Raw genomic sequence first — 19,798 nt, 5'->3', positions numbered from 1 at the left:
GCTTCAATATATCCACATAATTTTTCTTTCCTCATGATGCCATCTATTGCGTGAAGTGCACCAGTCCCTCCTGCAGCAAAGCACCCCCACATCATAATGCTGCCACCCCCGCGCTTCAAGGTTGGGATTGTGTTCTTCAGCTTGCAAGCCTCCACCTTTTTTCTCCTTTTTGTTTCATCAGACCAGAGGACATTTCTCCACAAAGTACAATCTTTGTCCCCATGTGCAGTTGCAAACCATAGTCTGGCTTTTTTATGGCGGTTTTGGAGCAGTGGCTTCTTCCTTGCTGAGCGACCTTTCAGGTTATGTCGATATTGGACTCGTTTTACTGTGGATATAGATACTTTTGTACCTATTTCCTCCAGCATCTTCACAAGGTCCTTTGCTGTTGTTCTGGGATTGATTTGCACTTTTCGCACCAAAGTATGTTCATCTCTAGGAGACAGAACGGTATTGTAAGGGTTTTCCTCCTCCTCTTCATCTGAGGAGGAGAAGCGAGAAGGATCGGAGGACCAATGCGCAGTGTGGTAAATGGCCATGGTTGTTTATTTAAGAAAACATAAACTGAACACTATGAATACAAAAACAATAAACGTGAAACGAACGAAAACCGAAACAGTACCGTGTGGTGAAAAACACAGACACGGAAACAAACACCCACAAACAAACAGTGAAACCCAGGCTACCTAAGTATGATTCGCAATCAGAGACAACTAACGACACTTGCCTCTGATTGAGAACCATACTAGGCCGAAACATAGAAATCCCAAAATCATAGAAAAACAAACAGACTTCCCACCCCAACTCACACCCTGACCATACTAAATAGCGACAAAACAAAGGAAATAAAGGTCAGAACGTGACAGGTATGACGACTGTGTGGTCCCATGGTGTTTATATTTGCGTACTATTGTTTGTACAGATGAACGGGGTACCTTCAGGTGTTTGGAAATTGCTCCCAAGGATGAACCAGACTTGTGGAGGTCTACAATTTTTTTCTGAGTTCTTGGCCGATTTCTTTTGATTTTCCCATGATGTCAAGCAAAGAGACACTGAGTTTGAAGGTATGCCTTGAAATACATCCACAGGTACACCTCCAATTTACTCAAATGATGTCAAATAGTCTATCAGAAGCTTCTAAAGCCATGACATAATTTCCGGGAATTTTCCAAGCTGTTTAAAGGCACAGTCAACTTAGTGTAAGTAAACATCTGACCCACTAGAATTGTGATACAGTGAATTATAAGTGAAATAATCGTCTGTAAACAAATGTTGGAAAAATTACTTGTGTCATGCACAAAGTAAATGTCCTAACCGACTTGCCAAAACTATGATTTGTTAACAAGAAATTTGTGGAGTGGTTGAAAAACAAGTTTTAATGACTCCAACCTAAGTGTATGTAAACTTCCGACTTCAACTGTATATAAACACCAACATTCCACAGTAATACCAAAAACAAATAAATGTTACTGAGAATGTTATTGTAGTTAAACTTGTCTGTTGGTTTATTCTGTAGATAGCCTTCTTGTAACAAGATCACGGCTAGTTTTACAGCTTCTGAAAACATTTACAAAAGTGCATGTTAGGGAGAAAGTTTGTGCTCCCTCTCCTGCATGTCTGGTATTCCTTTGTTTTTCTCATAAACTCTGAAAGGTTTCCCATTACAGAACAACACTACTCCTGAGACCACAAGTTAATAGTCGGGCAGCCTCGTTTTCCTCCTTGTCACTGACTCTTATAGTTACTACTGCCAAGGATAGGCTTGGTAGTGGAGAGGCTGCTAAGAGAAAGAGAGACAGAAAGAGGAGGGCTTCAGAGAGAGAAAGACAGAAACGGAGAGAAAGAGAGAGTCTACTGAGAGAGAAAGACCGAGAGAGAGTATCACAGAGAGCATTTCAACCTGTCTTAGAGTCTGCAAAAACAGCTGTTCTCACCATGATTCTGCTGGCGGCATTGGACTGTTTCGATGTGAAGGGCTGGCTGGTGTTTATCTTTGTGTTTCTCTTGGTGGTGGACATCGTCAGAAACAGAACTCCAACTAACTTCCCTCCTGGACCCTGGTCTGTTCCTTTCCTGGGTAATATCTTCACAGGGCTCGACTTCAAGACCATTGACAAGGTCAGAAAAATACTCATATAATCATTGCTAATCAGAAATATTTGATTACTAATGACTTATGCTACCAATACTATATCTTTACTAGTGTAGTGAAATAATTGACACAGATTTGACTTGCATGTGGCGTGTTTTACACAGGGCACCATTGAAAAATAACTGTGGTCTCAATTGGGATTCTCTAAATAAAGGTTAAATATTTTATAAAAATTTAATAAATGTGTCACAACCATTCCTTCCTTCCCTGTAGATGGCTGAGGACTATGGTCCAGTGTTCAGCCTGCGTCGAGGCAGTGACAGGGTAGTGTTTATCTCAGGGTATAAGATGGTGAAGGAAGCTCTGGTCAACCAACTGGACAGTTTCTATGACCGGCCCATTGTCCCTCTGTTTCATGTCACCTTCAAAGGCATTGGTGAGTGAGTGGCACACTATTCCCTACATAGTGCACCACTTCTGACCAGGCCAGGCTCCAGTGAGAAAGGCTGTGAGCACTAGAATGTACTCCTGTTGCTTTTTTGGAAATGATAAACATGTTAGATATGAAAATTCTGCATTATGTACATTACCAGTCAAAAGTTTGGATACACCTACTCATTCAAGGTTTTTATTTTATTTTATTTTTTACTATTTTCTACATTGTATAATAATAGTGAACACATCAAACTATGAAATAACACATATGGAATCATGTAGTAACCAGAAAAGTGTTAATCAAAACATGTTTTAGATTCTTCAAAGTAGTCACTTGATGAAAGCTTTTCACACTCTTGGCATTCTCTCAACCAGCTTCATGAGTAATGCTTTTTCAACAGTCTTGAAGGAGTTCCCACATATGCTAAGGACTTGTTGGCTGCTTTTCCTTCGCTCTATGGTCCAACAGTTATACTGTTAGTATTGAGGTGGTGTGCCCTAGTAGGCAGACCACTGTGTGCAGCTCACCCTGCACTATCAGCTCCAATATAAATAACATGAGCAAGTTTACTTCTGATAAGCTTCCCAGTAAAGTATTAAAAACAATCAAGCAAACCAGAAAAGTGCTCAAAATAACCCATGTTAACATGTGCAGCCTGAGAAACAAGGTCCAAGAAGTATATAACTTGCTTGTAACAGATGACATTCATATTCTGATCTCTGAAACTTACTTAGATAATACCTTTGATGATACGGTGGTAGCAATACATGGTTATAACGTCTCCCGAAAAGACAGACATGCCAACGGGGGCGGTGTTGAGGTCTATATTCAGAACCACATTCCTGTAAAGCTTAGAGATGATCTCATGTTAAATACTGTTGAAGTAATATGGCTACAGGTTCATCTGCCTCACCTTAAGCCTATTATTGTGGGAAGCTGCTATAGACCACCAAGTGCCAACAGTCAGTAACTGGTGTGGTGGTTCATTTCTTTACTATCAAATGAGGAGAGACAAACTTATCACACAAGTCAGAGTTATACTTCAACTAAATCTTTAATAGTGAGAGTTTGCAATAGCGATGGCTGGTCAACGAATCACCGTCTCTGATGATCCGTTGAGAGCCCCGGGACAAAAGTACAAAGGTCTTTTATAGCCAAGATACACCCCTTTCAACCTACATGATGAACAACAGATATATAGAATGGGTCACAAGGTTAAGATCTGTATGAAAGATACCTATAATACATAGCAGACAGTATCTGCTGTGTCAACAGTTTTCATTGTATAGACCAGTATCTGGCCCTGCGACTCCAAACTGGAACCATCTCTCCCTGGTACGGTATAAACAGAAAACATTAACCTATGCTCTGGAATGCTCTTTAGGTGTTATCACCCAAACGACATAGTAAATCTCCTGTCAGTGTTATCTCCCAGAGGCCCATTCTCAGTAGAACACACAAACAATAGTTAAGAATAGTCTATTCTGTTGAAATAAAACAACCATTTGATGCAATAAAAGTATTATAACATAATCTTGCACTTTTGCCACCATACTGGATAATATGTGTGAAATGCTTGATAATGTAAATGATATCAACAGAGCTATATTTTCTGGGGGGTTTAAATATTGACTGACTCTCATCAAGCTTCCCACTCAATTTAAAAAAACCTGTAACCAGTAGCTGCAACGTCGTTCAGGTTGTCAGTCAGCCTACCAGAGTATTTACAAACAGCACAGGAATGAAATCATCAACATGTATAGATCATATCTTTACTAATGCTGCAGAAATTTGCTTTAAAGCAGTATCCAAATCCGTAGGATGTAGTGATCACAATATAGTATTCATATCTAGGAAAACCAAAGTTCCAAAGGCTAATATAGTGTATAAGAGGTCATACAATACATATTGTAGGGATTCGTATGTTGATGATGTAAAGAATATTTGCTGGTCTGTGGGGTGTAAAGAGGGCAACTAGATGCTAAACTTGACACATTTATGAAATTGCTCATTCCAGTTACTAATAAGCACGCGCCCATTAAGAAAACTACTGTAAAACCTGTTAAATCCCCTTGGATTGATGAGGAATTGAAAAATGGTATGGTTTAGAGCAGTGGTTCCCAAACATGTTATAGTCCCGTACCCCTTCAAACATTCAACCTCCAGCTGCGTACCCCCTCTAGCACCAGGGTCAGTGCACTCTCAAATGTTGTTTTTTGCCATCATTGTATGCCTGTCAACCATACACTATAAGATACCTTTTTAAGCATAAGAATGAGTTTGAGTTTTTGTCACAACCCGGCTTGTGGGAAGTGACAAAGAGCTCTTATAGGACCAGGGCACAAATAATAATGTAATAATAATCAATCATTTTTCTCTTTATTTAGCCATCTTACATATAAAACTTTATTTGTTTATCAAAAATGGTGAATAATTCCCCACAGGTTAATGAGAAGGGTGTGCTTGAAAGGATGCACATAACTCTGCAATGTTGGGTTGTATTGGAGAGAATCTCAGTCTTAAATAATTTTCCACACACAGTCTGTGCCTGTATTTAGTTTTCACGCTAGTGAGGGCCGAGAATCCATTCTCACATAGGTATGTGGTTGCAAAAGGCATCAGTGTCTTAACAGCGTGATTTGCCAAGGCAGGATACTCTGAGCGCAGCCCTATCCAGAAATCTGGCAGTGGTTTCTGATTAAATTATATTTTCACAGAACCGCTTGTTGCAATTTCGATTAGGCTCTCTTGTTCAGATATCGGTAAGTCGACTGGAGGCAGGGCATGAAAGATATAATGAATCCAGCTGTTTGTATAATTCGTTTCGGGAAAGTACTTGAGTAATTGCACACCCAACTCACTCAGGTGCTTCGCTATATCACATTTGACATTGTCCGTAAAGCTTGAGTTAATTTGCACACAAATGGAAAGACCTGTGTATTTCCTTGTTAATGCAGACAGAGAAGAGCTCCAACTTCTTAATCATAGCCTCAATTTTGTTCCACACATGTAATATAGTTGCGAAGAGTCCCTGTAATCCTAGATTCAGATCATTCAGGCCAGAAAAAACATCACCCAGATAGGCCAGTCGTGTGAGAAACTCATCATGCAAGCTGTCAGACAAGTGGAAATTATGGTCTTTAAAGAAAACTTTAAGCTTGTCTCTCAATTTAATAACCTAATAAAATAAAATAGCAATAAAATGCTAATTAATTACTTAAAAATCATACAATGTTATTTTCTGGATTTTTGTTTTAAATTCCGTCTGTCACAGTTGAAGTGTACCTATGATAAAAATTACAGACCTCTACATGCTTTGTAAGTAGGAAACACTGCCGATTTTGCAGGTTATCAAATACTTGTTCTCCCCACTGCAAGTGAACCCCAAATCAATGTAGTTCTCATCATATTTGCTCCTCTTCGATGGTCCAACATCCCTGTCTGTTGTTCGGTGCTTTTCCGGGTAAGGTGGCAGTAGCTCTTCGGCTGCATCAGATTCACAACTGTCAGTGTCCATGCTAGCCGGGCTAACAACAAATGTATAATTACTGATGCTAGCTTTGCATGTGCTCGTGGAAGCAGAACAACTTGTGTCGTCGACAGCTGCAGGTGTAGTACTGCTGGTAGTAGCAGTACTACCAGTAGAACTGGTATGTGCCTCTATGGACGCAGGCCTTACTTTTTTTAACCATTTATTAATTATCAATCAAACGGAATGAGCAGCAGCTACATTTGGCTACATACGGACAATTAGTGGAATTCCCGTGAGAGAGTAATGGTTAATGTGATTGGATGTTAATTATTTGACTAGGCTACCTGTACTTCACATTGTGTTGTTATTTCGCTGAACACAAGATGGTTTAATTTGATTTTTGGCAGTGAAATTAGGCTAATCAGGCAAGAAAAAAAACTCACCCAAATGTATAGCCCCGTTGGAAAATATAAATGGACTGTTTGAAAATGTGAAAATAAAAATCACATTTTTATTTGGCGGACCCCCGACGCCTTGGGGGTACTCCAATTTGGGAATACCTGGTTTAGAGGGATGAGGCAAAAGGTATGGCAAATAAGTCTGGCACCCCAACTGATTGGCAAACATACTGCAAACTAAGAAATCATGTGACTAAACTGAATAAAAAGAAAAATAACCTATACTATGAAACAAAAATAAATGATATAAAGAATGATAGTAAAAAAGCTTTGGAGCACCTTAAATGAAATTTTGGGAAAAAAGGCAAACTCGGCTCCATCATTCGCGGAATCAGATGGCTCATTCATCACAAAACCCACTGATATTGCCAACTATTTTAATGACCTTTTCATTGGCAAGATAAGCAAACTTAGGTATGACATGCCAGCAACAAACGCTAACACTACACATCCAAGTATATCTGACCAAATTATGAAAGACAAGAATTGTACTTTTGAATTCCGTAAAGTCCTTTTGAAAGAGGTGAAAAAATTGTTGCCTATCAATAATGACAAGCCACCGGGGTCAATCTGGATGTAAAATTAATATTAATATTGCCACTCTTATTTGCCACATCTTCAATTTAAGCCTACTAGAAAGTGTGTGCCCTCAGGCATGGAGGGAAGTTAGTCATTCCGTTACCTAAAAATAGTAAAGCACCCTTTACTAGCTCAAATAGCCAACCAATCAGCCTGTTACCAACCCTTAGTAAACTTCTGGAAAACAAATTGTTTGACCAGATGCAATGCTATTTCACAGTAAACAAATTGACAACAGACTTTCAGCATGCTTATAGGGAAGGACACTCAGCAAAGCACAGCACATACACAAATGACTGAAGATTGTCTGAAAGAAATTGATGATAAAATTATTGTGGGGGCTGTCTTGCTAGACTTCAGTGCAGCTTTTGACATTATCGATTATAGTCTACTGCCTAAAAAATGTTTTATGGCTTTACACCCCCTGTTATAATGTGGATAAATGGTTACTTGTCTAAAAGAACACAGAGGGTGTTTTTTTAACTCTTTATTCAGTTTTACACACATAAGACAACACAAAACAATATAAATAATATACAACTACAAAAAATAAAAAAGACTAGCTATAAAGATACCATACTTTAGACAAGTTAAACACTCCAGGCAGAAGGCTACAAAGGTTAAAGTGCAATCTGTAGTACAGGGACAGAGTCACCATTGTTCCTGTAAACAGACAAGGGATATGGGTGGAGAAATGTAACCACTCACACTCACAGAGAGTCATGGCCACAGACCGACCATCCACTGGACCAAAAATAAAGTTTACAATGCTTTTTTTATGTAGGTGTAAACAAAATAAAAAACAGCGCAAAACAAGCTCACATTTTAGTCTCTGACAGGGCAAGATGAACAAGGCATCCACACCAAGAAATGCTCATCCAACCCTTAAGTCACAGGGGTGTCAAATACAGAGTTATTTTTGTTTTAATATAAATGCCATAGGTGTAAATTCTTCTTCTAAACAGTCATGGGAGTCGGTATCAATTGAAGGCATATTCAGACCATTAAATAATCAATCAGCAAAGGGTATTGAGGAGATTCAGAGGTGTATAGCTCAGAGTAAAATTGTTTGAATTGATAATTTCTTTCTTTATGTATAACTGTGGTAGCACCAGACAGGGTTCCTATTGGTGGAATTAAACGTGAGGCCTCAGATTTACAGATCTGATGTGCAAGGAGTTTACTGGCTTTGTCACCTTATTCATACACTCTGTATCGAGCTCGTTAGATTAATTGTTCACCTTGTCTGGTAGAAAGCTCATCAAATGCAGATTGGAGTACCTGGCATTCTTTATGTCCAGTTGAAGTTGGAAGTTTGCATGCACTTAGTTTGGAGTCATTAAAACTCATTTTTTAACCACTCCACAAATGTCTTGTTAACAAACTATAGGTTTGGCAAGTCGGTTAGGACATCTACTCTGTGCATGACACAAGTAATTCCAACAATTGTTTACAGACAGATTATTTGACTTATAATTCACTGTATCACAATTCCAGTGGGTCAGAAGTTTACATACACTAAGTTGACTGTGCCTTTAAACAGCTTGGAAAATTCCCCAAAATTATGTAATGGCTTTAGAAGCTTCTGATATGCTATTTGACATCATTTGAGTCAATTAGAGGTGTACCTATGGATGTATTTCAAGGCCTACCTTCAAACTTAGTACCTCTTTGCTTGACATCATGGGAAAATCAAAAGAAATCAGCCAAGACCTCAGAAAAAAATTGTAGACCTCCATAAGTCTGGTTCATCCTTGGCAGCAATTTCCAAATGCCTGAAGGTACCATCTGTATAAACAATAGTACGCAAGTATAAACACCATGGGACCACGAAGCTGTCATACAGCTCAGGAAGGAGACGTGTTCTGTCTCCTAGAGATGAACGTACTTTGGTGCGAAAAGTGCAAATCAATCCCAGAACAACAGCAAAGGATCTTGTGAAGATGCTGGAGGAAACGAGTACAAAAGTATCTATATCCACAGTAAAACTGAGTCCTATATCGACATAACCTGAAAGGCCGCTCAGCAAGGAAGAAGCCACTGCTCCAAAACCACCATAAAAAAGCCAGACTACAGTTTGCAACTGCACATGAGGACAAAGATCGTACCTTTTGGAGAAATGTCCTCTGGTCTGATGAAACAAAAATAAAAACTGTTTGGCCATAATGACCATTGTTATGTTTGGAGGAAAAAGGGGGAGGCCTGCAAGCCGAAGAACACCATCCCAACCGTGAAGCACGGGGGTGGCAGCGCTTTGCTGCAGGAGGGACTGGTGCACTTCACACAATAGATGACATCATGAGGGAGGGAAATTATGTGGATATATTGAAGCAACATCTCAAGACATCAGTCAGGAAGTTAAAGCTTGGTCGCAGATGGGTCTTCCAAATGGACAATGACTTCAAGCATACTTCCAAAGTTGTGGCAAAATGGCTTAAGGACAACAAAGTCAAGGTGCTGGAGTGGCCATCACAAAGCCCTGACCTCAATCCCATAGAAAATGTGTGGTCAGAACTGAAAAAGCGTGTGCGATCAAGGAGGCCTATGAACCTGACTCAGTTACACCAGCACTGTCAGGAGGAATGGGCCCAAATTCATCCAACTTATTGTGGGAAGCTTGTGGAAGTCTACCCAAAACGTTTGACCCAAGTTAAACACTTTAAAGGCAATGCTACCAAATACTAATTGAGTGTATGTAAACTTCTGACCACTGGGAATGTGATGAAATAAATAAAAGCTGAAATAAATAATTCTCTCTACTATTATTCTGACATTTCACATTCTTAAAATGAAGTGGTGATCCTAACTGACCTAAGACAGGGCATTTTTACTGTGATTAAATGTCATGAATTGTGAAAAACTGAGTTTAAATGTATTTGGCTAAGGTGTATGTAAACTTCTGACTTCAAGTGTAGATCAGAGGAAGGATCTGTAGCATACTTTTCTTCCAATGTAGCTATGGCTTCACCCAGGTCTCAACGCTGCTGAGAGCGACCTTTGATTTTGTTGTCTGTTTAAGAAATTATTTGGCCACCTAGGCATGCTTTGAGAGACTCCCACGTGGTAGAGCAGGACATACCTGGCGTTGAATTAATTTCTAGGAATAAGGTGATTTCAGAAGAAATTAAATTGACAAACTCCTTACCTGAGAGTAAAATGGGGTTAAAACGCCATTGATAACACAGGAGGTTGCTGGGGAAACTGTAGGTCAAGCACTAATGGTGAATGGTCAGAAATAAAAATACTCTCATAAGTACTCCTCCGAAGGTTAGGCAGAAGCTACAAAGGGAGTAGATTTATCAACCAAAATGGCAGTACCTCTTGATTTACTATGAAAGTTATAGTGGAACAGTTGACCAACCCAGTCCCTACACATCCTAAAGTGCTTACCAGCCCTCGAGTGAGTCTCTAGTAGAAATTGAAAATTTGCATTCAAACCCTTTACAACCCTCTTACGCTTCACAGGGTTGTTAGCCCCTTTGATGTTCCACGAAATGTACTTGAACGTATTAATTCGGCCAACCCGAGCACTCACCATTATACAACCCTGTCATTAGAGCATAGTGTGGAAAAGCAATGAATGCCCAAAAACCCAAGTATAACTTGTCTCTGAGTAATAATGTACAGTGTACAATACTTGTAAAAAACTAAAAAGAAGACAGAATGACAACATTAGAACTGACCAATTCCCCCCAACCACCTCCCCACATCCCAGACAATACCACAACAAACAAGGTAGAAGCCTAAATATGATATGTTCTCTTCACACAGTATGTCTGTGAGAGTGCAGTGTTAAACCCAAACCCATAGTCCTGCTCTTTAAAGCTGCGTTTTGTGTTAGTGGATCAAGCAGCAAAAAGAGAGAAAAAATAAATAGTGAATCCCGTGTGCAATTGAAGTTAGAAAAGCACCACTCGTAGATGTATATAATTATATTCCCAGTCTTATAACAAGCATTGAGAGAGAAAATAAATTAAATGTATCAAGGCTCTCAACCAAAAATCTAATTTGATGTAAGCAAATTGTAGTAAGATGACCCCCCCCCCCCCATAAAAATATATATATACACGTATATATATATAAATAATATAAGACAACTTTACAGCCAGGACCAAAAAAACGACGTATGTGCAACGTTGAAAGTTTGCTGGGCAGAAATGACGTTCAAAACCTTTAGCATTGAAGTGAAGACCCCCCAAAACGTGTAGCCTCGGAACATTTACTGTTTACTGGGTCAGTACAAACAGATGCAGTAAACAAATAACCAAAGATATTTTGAGTCACTGAGACACTATGTAAACAAACTGAATAGGTGAATTAGACAGCATGGAAACAAAGGAGTTAAATAAACCCTTAATACAATGAAATTAAAATGCTTGTAAGGCAAGCACACTAGATGATCAAAATATTAGTTCACATCAAATAAGCCAAATTAGTACGTTATAACTAAACATAGTTGTACCACAGGTAGGCTACTTACTTAATATCCACAGTTCGCAAGCAACAGTTGCTGATCTATGGGCAAGTACAAGACTTTTTGATGGGACGTTGAATGTGAGCCATAGCCTCACCCGGAGAATCAAATGTGTAGTCTTTCCCATCATGAGAAAGCCATAGACGGCTGGGAATCGAAGTCCATACTTCACACCTGGATGGTCCCGTAGCAGTCGTTTGGCCTGCCCTAAATCTGCGCTCTGCCTGGACACAGTGGGGGAGTAGTCCTGGTAGATAGAGAAGCTCTGTCATTGAAAGCTCAGAGTGGTATTGCGGGCTCGTCGGAGAATCTCCATCTTATCATGGAAACAGTGCACTCGAAGAATGATGTCACGGGGCCTGTCATCATCCCGGGGCTTTGGGCGCAGTGACAGGTGAGCACGATCAATCAGGGGCTTCTCATCCATGGCAAGAACATCCTTCCAAAATATGTGGCGCGAGGCATTTCTGCTGACTCTGGGACCGATACCAGTCTCAGGTTTATTGCGACGAGAGAAACCCTCTAAACTCACACAACTCTCCTGTACCTTTTTCAGATCTGAAGCCAGGCATTTTACGTAAGCACCCAGGGAGGTAGTGAGGTCTGAGACACTGGTAGCGGAGGTCTCCAGTGCTGCAGTCGTCGTTGTTTTGAGTGATGTGATGGCTGGAACCGTCTCGTTCAGCAGGATGGTTAGATCTGCTTTTAAAGTATCAGAAACCTCCCGTATTTCAACTATCTCAGAGCGTAGTAGTTTGATGGCCTCGAGAATGTTAATTCCAGGCCAAGCCGCACCTCCGGGTAAAGTATGAGTCTCCGGGCCCTCAGACTCAGGAGAGGACGGTGATAAGAGTGTGTCTTGTAGTCCGAGTTTTCTCAAAGTCATGTTTTTGGCCTTATGTTTCGTCGACATGCTGAGATTGGAAAGCAAAGTGGTCTTGCGTTTTACGGAAAGCGACCACCAAACTAATATTTGAAAATAAATACGATTTTGCTGCAAAATACACATAAACTGTAAGAATACTGCAGTAGCAAACGGAAAACACGTCGGTCGCACATTGCGCCCCTAGCAGCCCCCCAGAGGGTGTTTTTTAATAGAAGCCTCTCAAACATAATCCAGTTAGAATTGTTGTTTTGTTTAGGCCCCTTACTTTTTTCAATCTTTACTAACAACATGCCACTGGCTTTGAGTAAAGCCAGTGTGTCTACATATGCGGATGACTCAACACTATACACGTCAGCTACTACAACAACTGAAATGACTGCAACCCTTAACAAAGAGCTGCATTTAGTTTCAAAATGAGTAGCAAGGAATAAGTTAGTCCTAAATATTTCCAAAACTAAAAGCATTGTATTTGGGATAAATCATTCACTAAACCCTAAACCTCAACTACATCTCTTAATGAATAATGTGGAAATTTAGCAAGTTGAGGTGACTAAACTGCTTGGAGTGACACCGGATTGTACACTGTCATAACTGTCCATAATAAAGCGTTACTCTGCGTTCTTAACAACACTATCAACAAGGCAGGTCCTACAGACCTTAGTTTTGTCGCACCTAGACTATTGTTCAGTGGTGTGGTCAGGTGCCACAAAGAGGGACTTAGGGAAAAGAGAGTTGGCTCAGAACAGGGCAGCACGGCTGGCCCTTAAAAGTACACCGAGAGCTAACAATAATGACATGCAAGTCAATCTCACATGGCTAAAAGTGGGAGAGAGATTGACTTCATCACTACTTGTTTTTGTAAGAGGTGTTGACAAGCTGAATGTACCCAAGCTGTTTGTTTAAAATACTTGCACACAGCTCGGACAGCCATACCCCACAAGACATGCCACCAGAGGTCTCTTCACAGTCCCCAAGTCCAGAACAGACTGGGAGGCGCACAGTACTACATAGAGACATGACTACATGGAGCTCTATTCCACATCAGGTAACTGATGTAAGCAGTAGAATCAGATTTTTTTTTTTTAACAGGAAAAAATACAACTTATGGAACAATGGGAAGTGTGAAGAGACACACAGAAAGGTACAGACATATACATACATTGTGATATTGTTGTATGGTAGTATTAAACATTTTGTATTGTAGATATGTAGTGGTGTAATAATGTTATATGATGTCCTGTTTTATCTTTTGTTTTATATGTAATGTAGGTGCTTTAATATGTTTGTACCCTAGGAAGAGTAGCTGCTGCCTTGGCAACTCATCCCAAACCATCTCAATTGGGTTGAGGTTGGGTGATTGTGTAGGCCAGGTCATCTGATGGAGCACCATCACTCTTGTTCTTGGTCAAATAGCCCTTACACAGCCTGGAAGTGTGTGTTGGGTCATTGTCCTGTTGAAAAACAAATGATAGTCCCACTAAGCACAAACCAGATGGGATGGCGTATTGCTGCAGAATGCTGTGGTAGCCATGCTGGTTAAGTGTGCCTTGAATTCTAAATAAATCACTGAGTGTCACCAGCAAAGCACCCCCACACCATCACACCTCCTCCTCTATGCTTCATGGTGGGAACCACACATACGGAGATCATCCGTTCACCTACTCTGCGTCTCACAAAGACACGGCGGTTGAAACCAAAAATCTAAAATTTAGACTCATCAGACCAAAGGACAGATTTCCACTGGTCTAATGTCCATTGCTTGTGTTTCTCAGCCCAAGCAAGTCTCTTATTCTTATTGGTGTCCTTTAGTAGTGGTTTCTTTGCAGCAATTTGAACATGAAGGCCTGATTGACACAGTCTCCTCCGAGCGGTTGATGTTGAGATGTGTCTGTTACTTGAGCTTTGTGAAGCATTTATTTGGGCTGCAATCTGAGGTGCAGTTAGCTCTAATAAACTTGACTGACCTTCTGATGTCTTAAAGTAATGATGGACTGTAATTTCTCTTTGCTTATTTGAGCTGTTCTTGCCATAATATGGACTTGTTTTTCCCCCAAATAGGGCTATCTTCTGTATTCCACCTTTACCTTGTCACATCATTGGATCAAACACATTAAGAAGGAAAGATATTCCACAAATGAACTTTTAACAAGGCACACCTGTTAATTGAAATGCATTCTCCAGGTGACTACCTCATGAAGCTGAGAGAATGCCAAAAGTTTGCAAAGCTGTCATCAAGGCAAAGGGTGGCAACTTTGAAGAATCTCAAATTAATAAAATATAACACTTTAACACTTTTTTGGTTACTACATGATTCCATATGTGTTATTTCATAGTTTCAATGTCGTCACTATTATTCTACAATGCACAAAATAGTACAAATAAAGAAAAACCCTTAATGAGTATGTGTGTCTAAACTTTTGACTGGTACTGTATATATTGTCAATAATCCAAAGACACTTGCCTACCTCGCTTCCTCTCCTTCATCTGAAATAGCTGAAAAGGATGCCTACCAGGAATTAACTTTCCAATGCACCTATCACTGCAGATGGGGGAAAGGAGATGAAGGCGATGACATTTTAGACTATTGAGATCCACCCAATACCTGGCTCTTAATCTCCACCTCTCCTTTGACCTCAGGTATCACTCTAAGCAACGGTCTCATGTGGAAGAGCCAGAGAAAGTTTGCTCATACCCACCTGCGATACTTCGGAGAAGGGAAGAAGGGACTGGAGCACCACATCCAGCTGGAGAGCAACTTCCTGTGTGAGGCCTTCAGAGAGGAGCAGGGTATGTATACAGTACAGTATATGTAGGGTTAGGGTTACTGCTTTTTATGTTATAGAAATAACAACACTGCACTGTAGACATGCACCGGACATGTACTGTACACATTCCTGTCATAACATTGTGAGAACACACTTGATACTTGCACACTCTATCAATATATCATGTCAACTGTGTCCCCTATAGAATAAGTGTAACCTTCATGTGCCTTTGGTCCACTTATACTTAACTTACTACTACTACTACTAATAATAATAATAATAATAAATAATAATAAAGACACATGCAGGAAAACAGTTGATGAGAGAATCCATCCAAGCTTTGCATAGCCAGTATGTGTTACTGTCAGGGGGAGGGTTCAACCCCCATTACATCCTGAACAACGCGGTGGGGAACATTATCTCTTCTGTGGTGTTCGGCCATCGCTTCGAGTACAGCGATGAAAACTTCCAGAAGATCCTACGCTTGGACAACGAGGTTGTGATATTATCCGGCACTGCTCGGGCTCAGGTGGGTGTCAAGTTGTTGGCTGGTCAATGGTCTTAACTCCTTCAGTTGGGATGTTAAACTTAGAGCGTAGCTCTCAGTGGTCAGAGCTCATGTCCCTGTCCATCGCAAAACTATTTTGGTGAATTACCTGAAAAATCCTATCCTTTTATCATAACTATTATGCACATACAGTATAAACAGGAAAATAAACAACTGTTCTCCTGTAGTTTGATCTGTATGTGTAACTCTGTCCCTCCCTGTCCCAGCTGTATGATGCCTTCCCACACATCATGAAATACCTGCCTGGTCCCCACCAGACCATCCACTCCAACTACCGACAGATCACCGACTTCCTGCGGGCAGAGATAGAGAAGCATCAGGAGGACTGGGATCCAGAGGACCCCCGGGACTACATAGACACATACCTCACAGAGATGGACAAGGTATGGTACCAGAATAGTAGCCAACACTAAGACAAAGGTCAAAGACACACATCACGTGAATGTAGCAAACCACTTCTACCAGACAGACAAGTCATGTTTTGTTTTATTTTGACACATTCCAATCCACCTTCTCCTTCAACATTCTCAGAGGAAGGAGGACCCTAAAGCTGGCTTCAACACAGAGACTCTGGTGGTGTGTACTCTGGACCTGATTGAGGCTGGGATGGAGTCCGCTGCCACCACCTTACGCTGGGCCCTGGTCTACATGATGAACTACCCAGAGATACAGGGTGAGTCAACTCTTCCACAGCACCACTGAGTTTGATTGATCAATTGATTGATCCCTTCTCCTTTATCCCTCCAGAGAAGGTCCAGGCTGAGATAGACAGAGTGATAGGACAGTCCCGCCAGCCCACCACGGCTGACAGACCCAACATGCCCTTCACTGAGGCTGTCATCCATGAGACACAGAGGATAGGAAACATTGTGCCGCTGGGTTTCCCCAAGATGGCCAGCAAAGACACAAAACTTGGGGGATATTTCATACCCAAGGTAAGATACAGCATTAACAGTCCTGAGTCCCTCCATGTGTCAAGTGAATGATACTTGTCCCTGAACTTTTGTGACATTCAGCTCTCAAGGCTAGTAGAATACGAACAATAGCTACCAAAATCCATGGATGATTTGTACAGTTAGTCATTAATGTACCAACTTAACCATACGGTTGCTACAACTGATAAAAGCCTATAGTCCTGCTCTGCACATTGCTGGGCAGGTGGGCAGTCTGTGAGTTACAATATCTCTGTGCTATTCAGGGGACGGTTGTCAGCACCAACCTGTCTTCGGTGCTGTTTGACAAAGACGAGTGGGAAACTCCAAACACTTTCAACCCAGAGCACTTCCTGGATTCTGAAGGACAGTTCAGAAGGAGAGATGCCTTCCTGCCTTTCTCAGCAGGTGATACAACAGACTATCCGTACAACATGTATTATTTGTTGCTCAGGTTATGATCTATGTGGGTTGTGTTTTAATGTTTTTATTACAAACCTGTTTGATGAGTAACCTTGCCTGTGACCGGAAAACTTAACATTAAGATTAAGAGCTCTTTATGGGTCAATTGTACAGAAGGTCCAACTGAAATTTGACATCAGCTTTTATCAGAACTCGTCCGAAAGACACACGTATACAGGTTTTTGGAGAGGTGTGGGGCATCCACACTGAGTGCCCAGGGAGCTGTTGTTTTGGGGGGTTAAGTGCATTGCTCAGGGTTACAACGGTAGGCAATAGCATCTAGGATTTGATACCAGCTCCTCTCCTGTTGCCAGCTCATTTCCAGACAGATTTTGTTCAGTTGAACCCTCCGGTTGCTGGCTCGCCTCTCAAACCACTTGTAATATCTTCCACTCCTGAGCTTTTCACAAATGATCCAAGTTCAAACCCAGTCAGTCACATATCTTTCTCCCTCAGGTAAGCGTGTGTGTCTCCTCAGATTAAATGTGTGTGTGTCTGTCTCTCCAGGTAAGCGTGCGTGTGTGGGGGAGCATCTGGCTCGTATGGAACTGTTCCTGTTCTTCTCCTCCTTGCTCCAGCGTTTCTCCTGGTCTCCGGTCCCTGGAGCCATGCCCAGTTTGGAGGGTGTCCTGGGGTTCACTCACTCCCCAGCAGAGTTCCTGGTCCGAGCCCTGCCACGGTGACCACCTCCTCACATTGACCATTTCCCCCACACTCTGATCAAAACATAGAGCATCACATGATGTCTCCAAACTGGCTGGCTGGAAGAAGCAGGAAACAGCTGTGAGTGTTGCGATTCACTGGACAGGGAGAAGTAGACTACAGGATATAATTACTGTGTATTTTATTGATTCAACTACAGGTAACTGCAATTTACGGAGCACTCAATACTGAACTAATAGCAATTTACTAATGCAGATTTACTGAAATTACACATTTTCCAGGTCCAATTATAGATTCTATCAATATACATTCTGAACATAATGTTCTTGGTTTCTTCTTTACATTTTTTACACTTTTGAACAGAATATTGATTTCCCTGTCATACAACTGTGTACTTTGTATCAAATAAAGATATGCAAAGGTGAATGACTTAAGGTTGATTTGAAAGCAGTGACCTGTGTTTAGTTATAGTCAGTAGGGGAAAGTGGGGAAATTGGGCCAAAGGGTTAGTTGAACCACCCCAAGTTTCTAGGAAACCATATACAAAATGAATAGTGTGACCAAATATTTACAGTCGCTTCAGAAAGTATTTACACCCCTTGACTTTTTCCACATTTTGTTGTGTTACAGCCTGAATTTAAAATATTTTGTGTTAATGATCTACACACAATAACCCATAATGTCAAAAGTGGAATTATGTTTTTAGAATGTTTTACAAATTTGCCAAGCCTAAATAAGTTCAGGAGCAAACATTTGCTTAACAAGTCACAAAATAAGTTGCATGGCCTCACTCTGTGTGCAATAGTAGTGTTTAACATGATTTGTTAATGACTACCCCATCTCTGTAACCCACACATACAGTTAGCAGTGAATCTCAGACACGGGAGGTATGTGGCAGGGTCTACAGTCAATCACGGACAACAAAAGAAAAACCAGCCCCGTTGCGGACCACCATGTCTTGCTCCCAGACAAACTAAACAACTTCTTTGCTCGCTTTGAGGACAATATAGTGCCACTGACCAGGCCCGCTACCAAAACCTGCGGGCTCTCCTTCACTGCAGCCAATGTGAGTAAAACATTTAAACGTGTTAACCCTCGCAAGGCTGCAGGCCCAGACAACATCCTTAGCCGCGTCCTCAGAGCATGCGCAGACCTGCTGGCTGGTGTGTTTACGGACATATTCAATCAATCCTTATCCCAGTCTGCTGTTCCCACATGCTTCAAGAGGGCCACCATTGTTCCTGTTCCCAAGACAGCTAAGGTAACTGAGCTAAACGACTACCGCCCCGTAGCACTCACTTCCGTCATCATGAAGTGCTTTGAGAGACAAGTCAAGGACCATATCACCTCCACCCTACCTGACACTCTTGACTCACTCCAATTTGCTTACCGCCCCAATAGGTCCACAGACTACGCAATCGCAATCACACTGCACACTGCCCTAACCCATTTGGACAAGAGGAATACCTATGTAAGAATGCTGTTCATTGACTACAGCTCAGCATTTAACACCATAGTGCCCTCCAAACTCATCCTTAAGCTCGAGACCCTGGGTCTACACCCTGCCCTGTGCAACTGGGTCCTGGACTTCCTGACGGGCCGCCCCCAGGTGGTGAGGGTAGGTAACAACATCTCCACCCCAATGATCCTCAATACTGGGGCCCCACAAGGGTGCGTTCTCAGCCCTCTCCTGTACTCCATGTTCACCCATGACTGAGTGGCCATGCACACCTCCAACTCAATCATCAAGTTTGGAAACGACACTACAGTGGTAGGCTTGATTACCAACAACAACGAAACGGCCTACAGGGAGGAGGTGAGGGCCCTCAGAGTGTGGTGTGAAGAAAATGACCTCACACTCAATGTCAACAAAACAAAGGAGATGATCGTGGACTTCAGGAAACAGCAGAGGGAGCAGCCCTCTATCCACATCGGCGGGACAGTAGTGGAGAGAGTGGAAAGTTTTAAGTTCCTCGGCGTGCACACAACTAATATCAGTAGCATTGTCAAA

At 41.4% G+C, this 19,798-nt stretch overlaps 1 protein-coding gene across 1 annotated transcript; it reads left to right on the top strand.

The window, feature by feature from the left end:
• Positions 1-1,758: 1,758 nt before the first annotated feature.
• On the top strand, positions 1,759-18,213 carry LOC135556373 (cytochrome P450 2J2-like). The gene is made up of 9 exons (XM_064989530.1): positions 1,759-2,118; positions 2,366-2,528; positions 15,035-15,184; positions 15,531-15,691; positions 15,937-16,113; positions 16,262-16,403; positions 16,478-16,665; positions 16,929-17,070; positions 17,632-18,213. Exons 1-9 carry the CDS (start codon positions 1,936-1,938, stop codon positions 17,805-17,807), a joined length of 1,482 nt encoding a protein of 493 aa, XP_064845602.1. The 5' UTR covers positions 1,759-1,935; the 3' UTR covers positions 17,808-18,213.
• The last annotated feature ends 1,585 nt before the right edge of the window (positions 18,214-19,798 follow it).

The sequence above is a fragment of the Oncorhynchus masou genome, chromosome 15 (assembly GCF_036934945.1).
Source record: "Oncorhynchus masou masou isolate Uvic2021 chromosome 15, UVic_Omas_1.1, whole genome shotgun sequence".
Lineage (NCBI taxonomy): Eukaryota > Metazoa > Chordata > Actinopteri > Salmoniformes > Salmonidae > Oncorhynchus > Oncorhynchus masou.
The sequence above is the reverse complement of the archived record's forward strand: the minus strand, read 5'-3'. Positions and strand labels throughout refer to the sequence as shown.